This window comes from Sinocyclocheilus rhinocerous, unplaced genomic scaffold (assembly GCF_001515625.1).
Source record: "Sinocyclocheilus rhinocerous isolate Xijiao unplaced genomic scaffold, SAMN03320098_v1.1 scaffold50, whole genome shotgun sequence".
Classification (NCBI taxonomy): domain Eukaryota; kingdom Metazoa; phylum Chordata; class Actinopteri; order Cypriniformes; family Cyprinidae; genus Sinocyclocheilus; species Sinocyclocheilus rhinocerous.
Window position 1 is genome coordinate 1,203,463 of NW_015641057.1, and position 8,938 is coordinate 1,212,400.

At 38.8% G+C, this 8,938-nt stretch overlaps 1 protein-coding gene across 2 annotated transcripts in view; it reads right to left on the reverse strand.

Annotated features, from left to right (window-relative positions):
* Nucleotides 1-7,313, reverse strand: part of kdm2ab (lysine (K)-specific demethylase 2Ab) — a 16,930-nt gene extending 9,617 nt beyond the window's left edge. For both annotated transcript variants that reach the window (XM_016570893.1, XM_016570892.1), the window contains exons 1-16: nt 7,128-7,313; nt 6,222-6,260; nt 5,427-5,565; nt 5,112-5,190; nt 4,978-5,024; nt 4,695-4,873; nt 4,223-4,329; nt 4,013-4,106; nt 2,413-2,566; nt 2,210-2,325; nt 1,998-2,124; nt 1,652-1,914; nt 1,475-1,552; nt 1,125-1,391; nt 309-440; nt 144-224 (exon numbers count right to left, since the gene is read on the reverse strand). In XM_016570893.1, coding sequence (XP_016426379.1) covers nt 144-224; nt 309-440; nt 1,125-1,391; nt 1,475-1,552; nt 1,652-1,914; nt 1,998-2,124; nt 2,210-2,325; nt 2,413-2,566; nt 4,013-4,106; nt 4,223-4,329; nt 4,695-4,873; nt 4,978-5,024; nt 5,112-5,190; nt 5,427-5,565; nt 6,222-6,257 — 1,899 coding nt within the window. In that variant the 5' untranslated portion in view covers nt 6,258-6,260; nt 7,128-7,313. The remainder of the gene's footprint in view (nt 1-143; nt 225-308; nt 441-1,124; nt 1,392-1,474; nt 1,553-1,651; nt 1,915-1,997; nt 2,125-2,209; nt 2,326-2,412; nt 2,567-4,012; nt 4,107-4,222; nt 4,330-4,694; nt 4,874-4,977; nt 5,025-5,111; nt 5,191-5,426; nt 5,566-6,221; nt 6,261-7,127) is intronic.
* Between the last annotated feature and the right edge of the window lie 1,625 nt (nt 7,314-8,938).

Below are 8,938 nucleotides of genomic sequence, written 5' to 3' on the forward strand. Positions count from 1 at the left end.
ACACAATTAGTCTTTAGATACAATTATCATCTAAAGAGTGAGTCAAGCAAAGGCCTGTTTAAACAGGATGACTTGTTGCATTAAAAATTTTTTAAAAAAATTTAAAAAAAAAGACAGATGGCAAAAGTTTCCAGAAAGCATACCTCTGTTTTCTTGCCCTGGACACATTTTGGACATTCCCAACAACTGGGAAGGTCCTTATTAATAATACCCTCACCGGGCACCTGCAATATACACGTGGTATTAACACAGTACATATAACAGCTAATTCCATACAAACAAGATGTGCGACAGACACGTACATGTACCTTTATACATTCTGGATGAGTGATCTGAGCGCATTCGGAGCATTCCATGAGCGTTTGGACGGACTCAGAGTCTATAGACTCCTGATAGCCTTCCTTACATATGGCACATACTGCAGTAAGAGGTAGCGCCGGCTAGAAACACAACACAAGTGTGAGATACATTTCTTGACAATGCTTTGCTTCAGACAACATTGTCAAACTGTATTCATTCATTCATTCATTAATAAGTTAATTTTTTATATACACTACCATTCAAAATGTTGTGGTTGATACATTTGTTTTTGAAATAAGGCCTCTTATGCTCAATTCAGGCTGCATTTTTTTGATTAAAAAACACACAGTAAAAATAGTAATGTTATGAAATATTATTACCATTTAAAATAACAGTTTTCCCTTTTAATATGCAATATTTGAATATTATTTCTAGTTGTAAGTCTTCAGTCATCAGTGCCACATGATCCTTCAGAAATCATTCTAATATGCTGATTTGCTGCTGATTTTTTATTATCAAAGCTAAAAACAATTGTGCGGCTTAATATTTGTGGAAACAACATTTTCTTTTTAGGAAAGAACAGCATTTATTTGAAATAGTAATCTTTGACTATAAATGCCATTACTGACACTTTTTTGACATCACTTTTTTCCTGCTAAATAAATGTATACATTTCTTTAAATAATAAAAAAAAAATCTTACGGACCCCACACTTTTGAAAGGTAGCATATATGTAATGGACAAAACGTTGACCAAATTTTCTAACACTAAAAAACATTTGCCATTAAAACATTTAGACATTAACACTGAACACAGATACTCACTGCAAGACACTGACGGAGAACACAGCTCTTCTTGAGTCTGCCTGGTCCTCCAAACTTCCTCATGTCCCTACAGTAGTTGCAGTCGCCACACTCGGTGCGCAGACAGGCCTCGCAGCGTTTGCAGCGCACACGTCTGCGTCTCAGAGCCGAGATGGAGGAAGACGGCTTCACGGGTCGAGGTACCGGCGGCAACACGGGGGCTGAGCCGGGAGCACGCGGGCGGTACAGCAGAGACAGAGGCAGCGGTGGCGGCTCATACCACGAGGGCTAGACAGAAGCAGACACATTTTTACTTCAACTCACTACATCTGTACATGCTGTATGGACGGTGGTCATAGTGTATAACCTACCCTTTTGGGCCATTTGACGATTGGTTTTCCAGTGTAAGACAGTTTGGGGTTATCATTGGCATGTTCCTCTAGCAGCTTCTGTTGGGACAGAAAGAAAAAGAGAAATGAGCTTGTTACCAAATAAAACCAAAAAAACAACAACTATATTTATGTGGCCACATGGTGTTATGTTTGCACCCGTATGTCACGGAGTAGTGCTGGGGCGTTTCTGATGCCTGCTGGAACACATTTCTTGTGTGCTGGCAATTCCTCCAACTTGTGCAGTAATTCCCAAAGCCCTTCCAGCTCTAAGGGTGTCAAGTGAACTTTCACCCCTGGACGAGCAGGAGATGCTGCCTCTTCCTCCGGCTCCTCCTTCACCATCTCCTCCTGCTCTTCCACTATCTTTTCTTCTTGACCATTAAAGCCTCCTTGTTTAATCACATCCTCCTTCTTTAGCCCTGTGAAGCACAAAACAGATGTGCCAATGTAATTACGGTTGTATTGATATGTTATTGTACACATTTATGGTTTGTGCACTGACCAATGCCCAGTGAGTGCTTCTGGAACTCAGGTGTGAGGTGAGATGTGTTGGTCAGACAGTACAAGTAACGCTCCAACACATACCAGCACATCTCAAAGTAGAAAGGGTAGCGGAACTTAGCAGGGACCTGCATAAACCACAGAGACAGTCAGAAAAAGTTCACAAATGGGCATCAAATGGAATAATAATCAAGTGTTCGTTTGAGTGCTCACTCGTGTGCGGTCCTCAATGTTGTAAATGTTGAGCTGCATGGGAATGTTAAAGCTGTGCAGAAAGTTTCCCCCAAACACCAGAGTATCCATTGGAGTGTAAACTGCATGGATCCACCCTACACACACACAGACACAGTGGTTTGGTCCTAGAAAACCTGGGAGATTCCAACCTGAAGCGTTTAATGCATGATAAGCATGTGTACCTGAGGGGATCATGAATGTGTAGCCTTGCTTCAGTTCAATCCGTTGGCACATCGTGACTTTATCGCCGAGAAAGATGTCACCCTGTTTCCCTGACAACACCCAGTTCTCATAGAGCTCCAGGTTCTGAGGTGTGGGCGGGATCAGCCAGAACACCTGAGATCATTCAGAACAACAAGGTCAATAAGGACAGGCAATTATGAAACACCAGACGAGCTGACTGACACATAGGTTCGAAAAGTTCATAAATGGCGCAATTATGGAGAACAAGAGGATTTGAGAAGGAGAAGATGATCCAACATGATCAAACAGCCCGACAGCAATTAGAGCTGAGAAAGAAGATTCTCGCACATCTAATGGTTTGAAGTACCAAGAAAGCACAAAACTCTAACTATGCTACTGGTCAAAAGTTTGAGGTCGATAGGAAACTTAAAAACATAAAAGAAATATTAAAAAAAAAAACATTCCCCAACACATAACTTCTTAACAGTAGTGTATGTTCGGAATAGCTTGCTACCATACTACCATTATTATTTCTGCAGTATATAGCATTTAAACTGCACATAGTATTGTCTGTAAGCAGCAATACCTGGATGGCCCACTATATTGCCAAAATATGCAGTATTCAACAGAAAACACTGCATGCAATACCATATCCCACAGTGCAAAGTGGCTGACCTGACCTTTTATTTCCAGCATGACCTCTGAACTCAAAGTAATTACAGCAAAGCCACTAGAAGCCAAGCCTGCAACCACTAGCCGAAAAAGCGTGACGGCTAACACTAACGCTTCCGGGCTGGCAGTACGTGGGAAAGGAGACCAGAGGCCGTTTTTTTTTTAATGGATGTCAATGGAGGAGAGGCTTCACAGGGCTGAATAAACGGCTTTTTAGAGGAAATGGCTTATCATTTAATGAATCGACAGCCTATCTGCTAATTTTCAACATGTTTTACACTAAACAATACTTTTGGATTGAACAATTTTTAGAGTTTACCACAAAACAATGCAGTTTTATGAAAAAAGTCACTGATTTTTTTTGCGACAGCTGAGATTCAGCTTACGGCACTTCTCATTCATTTCTATGGTATCCGTAAATGGCGACTGAGTGTTGCACAACTCTGACTGAAGTTCAGTGACGTCAAGGCTGTAATGTGATTCGTTATTAAGGGACACGTGATCCAAGTTAGCCGTTACGCTTTCTCCAATAGTAAGTAATGCATACCCTCTCATCTCCCTATAGTAAGATAATCTCTGATTACAGCCATGATAGCTTTCATGACTTATTTAATTAGACTAGACAATGTTAAGACATTTTAGACTAAATTGGATTAATTTAGCTAAATATTTCCCATGACAATTAGACAGCACTCCATGAATTAGCACTAAATTAAACATGCAACATGTTGAAATCACATAGAAGAATAACACCATTTGAAATGTTTAGTACTGCATTATGCATTTGGTTTCAAAAACTATTTCTGTTGAAGTTGGAAGTACACAGTATATACAGGATCCAGTCAGAGTATAAGCGAGTATTTCATTCTGAACTCAGCCTCTATGTCAGCACACTACACAGTGCTGTACCTTTAAGACAGCACTCACCTTCCTTCCCCTGAGGATGTGATACCAGACTGATGTGCCGCCAAAGTCTATGTGGAAATCTGTGAAGCATCCCTCGACACTCATCAGACAATACCTGAAAAACACATGGCTGGTATGATCAACCTTCATAAACCAAGTTAATGTTGCCCTAGTGTTCAAACAAAAAAGCTTAAATTAAATTGTATGAATAAACAAAACAAAACAACTTACTTCTGTACTTTAGGGTACTGCATTTCTATAATGGCATTGGTGGAGTCTCGCTGTCTTTCTTTAAGATGCCGTGGCCACATGTTGTCCACCCAGTCAATCATATCAACCTAATGAAAACACAAGCCAAGACATAAACTGTTTTGCACACAAAAAGGTTTGAATGTTTTTGTTAAGCTCAACTGAAAATGTATATCCTGACAAGACAACTAACAACAACAATCATAAAATTTGCTTCAATAATGCCAATGCTTCATCTGCTTTTATTGCATCCTATATTGATAACCCTCCAGGGCTACTTTGATATTTGAATCATTTATTATTATTTTTAATCATTTAATTTTATTATTTTCATTATTGTATTAGTATTACTATTATTTGATATGACATTCTTCTTTTTCAATATCCAATAGTGCCATCAGTATTTCTCAAAAAAAAAAAAAAATCAGTTGACAATAATTGCGTGTGCACATACCGAGGTAGGTCTCTTGACTAGATGTTCTAGTTTTGTGTGACTGAACTCCAGGCTGATCACATTGTAGAGTTTTTCACGTTCAGAAGGCGGTGTCTCGTAGTATCTCCTCCACTGCCCCATTGACATCTCAATGCCTTTTTGAGTGTTCACATCCATCACATCAACCATCCTGCGACTGCCTATCAGAGTAAAGGTAGGGGAGGGAACGTTAGCAGGCGTCACTGATAACAAAGATGTTGAAGGCATGAGAGAGTGATAGAGGAACAAAAAATTCTGTTCTTACCTATAAACAATTTCACATCACTGACACTAAAGTCTGGGTCAGGCATCCTACAAAAAAACAGATAATATAAAGAGCTGATAAGTTTCAAATGAGTTCATTGACTCCAAACACTGGCATGATGAAATAAGCCATACTTTATGCCAAGACCATCTGCTTTCTTGAAGATAATGGGGTCCCGGAGTCCCTCCCGTTGGATGTATTCCAAGGTGAAGTCTGCAAAGAACACCATACACGGTTAACATGGTTCTCCAAATATGCAAGTTTTTACAATGCAAAACATTTCAAAGCAGCTTAACAGAACATGATGCTCCATAACCATATCATAGGTGGCAGTGGCAAAGAAAACTCTCAATATGGTTTAGCTAGGATAAGAGGAACTGAAACTCAGCACATGGAGCTCGCCATAAGTCAGTGCAGGAACTAAACAACATGCAAAGTTTAGCACACACCTTTCCCATCCATAATTTTGACCAGATCCGAGTTGTATCGGTCACTTTGGAGTTTCTCTTCAAGGTCAAAGGACCTCTTCCCTTCGATTTCATCGTCTGAAATGCCATCATCTTGGTAACGCCGTCGCGTGCCAGTCCGCTGAAAACAGAATACCAAATAAGACGATGAAGAAACAATACTCAGATTAACATAGAAATGTAAAAGCCATTTCTGCTTAATTCATCTTGATTCGCTTTAATACAGTATAATCTTTTACTACAACACACTTTGACTTAAACATTTACAGACCAATGGTTAACTCAAGTCGTATTTTCACAAAACCAATTCCAGCTCAAATTCAAACTCACCAGCATTTTCCCACAAAAATCCAAGGGTGACCATACATCCTCTTTTTCAGGACATGTCCAGGAAATAGAGGACGTATGCTCATCCAAACGTTCCTTACCTTTAGTTTCAAATGCTCCACCAGAGCTTTCTGTCCCAAATGAACATCAGAAAGGGTGGATCCCCATTTAAAGTAAATATTAAAGAAGCCCATTTATAATTTTACTGCTGCTGTGGCAGTCTATGTGATGATAAGGCAGTGTAAACACATGAGAATGAGGTTTTGACAGTCTCTTCCCTCAGGCGTGTGTTCACTGTAATATCAACAAACCCCTCGGGTGTAACGTCAGGCCAAGAGCGCCAGCTGTCGACGGTATAACGCCGTTACAGCTCGGTTAAAACTACATACAAACGTTCCCCAGACAGCAATTTTGTGCACATATTAGCTGTTGAGTACATGAGAAACTTACCAGGCGTTTGCTATAACGGGAACTCTCCTCTTCCATGCTCTGAAAAAAAAATGAAAGGATAAAATAAATTACGAACGTTTCTTGCAGACGCTGTAATAAAAGACATCAGGTGCAGCGAGCATAACTGCATTAGTGAAACCAACTTGAACGACAGGAATAATACTAAACAAATCACCAACCTTTATGAAAAACGACTTAACTTTAAAGTACCAATTGATTACCTACCTAGCATACGTTAAACAATGCTCCACAGAAAATGTAACAGTTAGTTATCAAGACACACTACATTTCTTAAAAATAAAAAATAAAGATATCGGGTGCAACCGGTTCATGTGTCGCAAAACCCATTGAGCTGCCTATCTAACAGCATTCTGGGCATTAGGAGGGAGTTAAATGCTGTCTTGGTAGGAGGCTCACTAGGCTTTGAGACACAATCATTATATAAACCAACAGTACGATCAGACAAAGTCCGTTTAAATGCTCCAAATTTCCCATTCCTCAGGTAATAAATCAAAATGAAACAACATTTTAAAAGCCAAGCTATCGAATATTTTTTATCTGCAACTAGTGAAGTAAATAAACAGTGAAGAGCTGTGACAGATAACTGACATTTATTGCAGTTGAAGCTACTCTAGTTCTGAAGCTGTTAGCTTGAGCGAACGCTCCACTACTTTTGGCCGAGAACCAGTAATGTTAATATAATTCAACCTAAAAATGGGCTTATTTTCATCACAAGGCTCAGTTGTAACTGCTCTATTACTGAAAAGCATATGGTGGGTTTAAAACAGCAAAGTCAAGCCCCTGACAGTGGAGGCTAACCAGCTAATCCACTAGCATTACCGTTGACAACCCGCGCTAGCCCGTTAGCCTGCTAGAAACAAAACAAAAAAGACCTTTAAACAATACCTAGCCTACTAGCCGATAGCCGATAGTGTCGAGTCGCTCTGTGGAAATAGCCTTAAAAATTCCCGTTGGACTGCAGATTCATCCTGTGTAATGGTGTCGTTCTTTACTTGATATTATTATTTTTGTACGATAAAGTTAAATCAATCCGCTTTCATCCGCCATTTTCAGATTGTCATGATACACACACACACTCCACTACTATCTACTCCCATGACACGCCCCTGAAATAAACAGCCAATGAGATAGCGGGAATGCAAACTAAACGAAAGATGGTTGGATCAAACGGATGCCAATCATACGGGAGCTTCTGAGTGTTAACGCCCCTTGCTCGTTCATTATATTTCGCGAGCCAATAAATGTTCGTATTGTTGCTTATAACGGGCAGTTTATTGGCTGCGGAGTGAAAATCGGGTCATTATGGCAGCCTATTGCTGGCAAGAATATTTTTGTTGAAATATAAACATATCAACGGACGTATATAATCTCTGAAAACTCATTGGTTGATTTTTGATGACCAACCGCATTTTGTAAGAAGAGGATTAAAACGAAGGCATTATGATAGTTATTGTCTTGTAAAACAGCAGAGTCAAAAGCCACCTGCCATCATTCAAAAACATCCAAGGGTGTCTGTCCTCTGATTGGTCGCTGCTAGAGATCTAATGTATTAAAAAACCTTTCAAAGATTAAACCTTGACTAGTATATGAATTAAGCACATTGAAACAAAAACACGTTTCTTAAATCTCATTTTAATAGATAGTTACAGAACACATGAAATACAGCCATCCCTTATTGAAGTATTCAAAAAACGTGTAGTTTACTACAGTTACAAACAAACCGCAACACCAAAACACACAACCAAACAATATATTGGAATATAAGACAAAATGATATGAGACATATGACTTCTGTCAAAATGATATGAGACATATGAACGAACCAGAAACACAAAGAAATAGAAATAGAAAAAATCTCTCTCTCTCTCTCTCTGTTGTAGACCCCTCCACACAGATGTGTCTGAGGCACTGGGCTCCAGTCCCTCATGTGCTCTGTGTGTGTGAGGGGTTTTTCTGCATTAAACACTACACAGCACATGCATCTCTGAAACATCGAGAAGCAGCAAGGGCAGGAGATAAGCGGAGCAGGCTAAGCTGTGGTCTTGAGGTCACTTCAGCCTGAAAGACAGTAAAATAGTGACAGTGAGATCAGATGAGCACACAAATGAGATGGTGTTGGCTTAACACTCAGATGGTGTTAAGATATATATATATATATATAAATTAATGAATGCTTCTATTCAGCAAAGACCCATTAAACTGATCAAAAGTGAAAAACAATTTATTTTATATAAATTCTGTTCTTTTGAACTTTCTATTCATCAAAGAAAAAAAGTATGATGGTTTCAACAAAAAAAATATGATGCAGCACAACTATTTTCAACATTTCAACATTCATAATGAATAAATTCATAATCGGAAATGTTTCTTGAGCAGCAAATCAGCATATTAGACTGATAGCCATCTACAAGAATCGGCTAAAAACACATCTGTTCCATCTTTATTTGACCATCTAACTCTAGCACTCTCTGTTCTAATTCTATTCTTTAAAAAAAAAAAACTTGTCCCTTTTAGACCTGCACTATTCATTTACTAACTGCTAGTTTTTCTTTAAAAAAACACACTAGCTTTTCTAATCTTTTTTTTATCTTTATTTGTTTTCTTTTTATTTATTATACAATTAACAAAAGCAAAAAATACTTCTAACACTAGCTTGCTTTATTCTTTTTCTATTCTATCTGTTTTCTTTTTCTTTT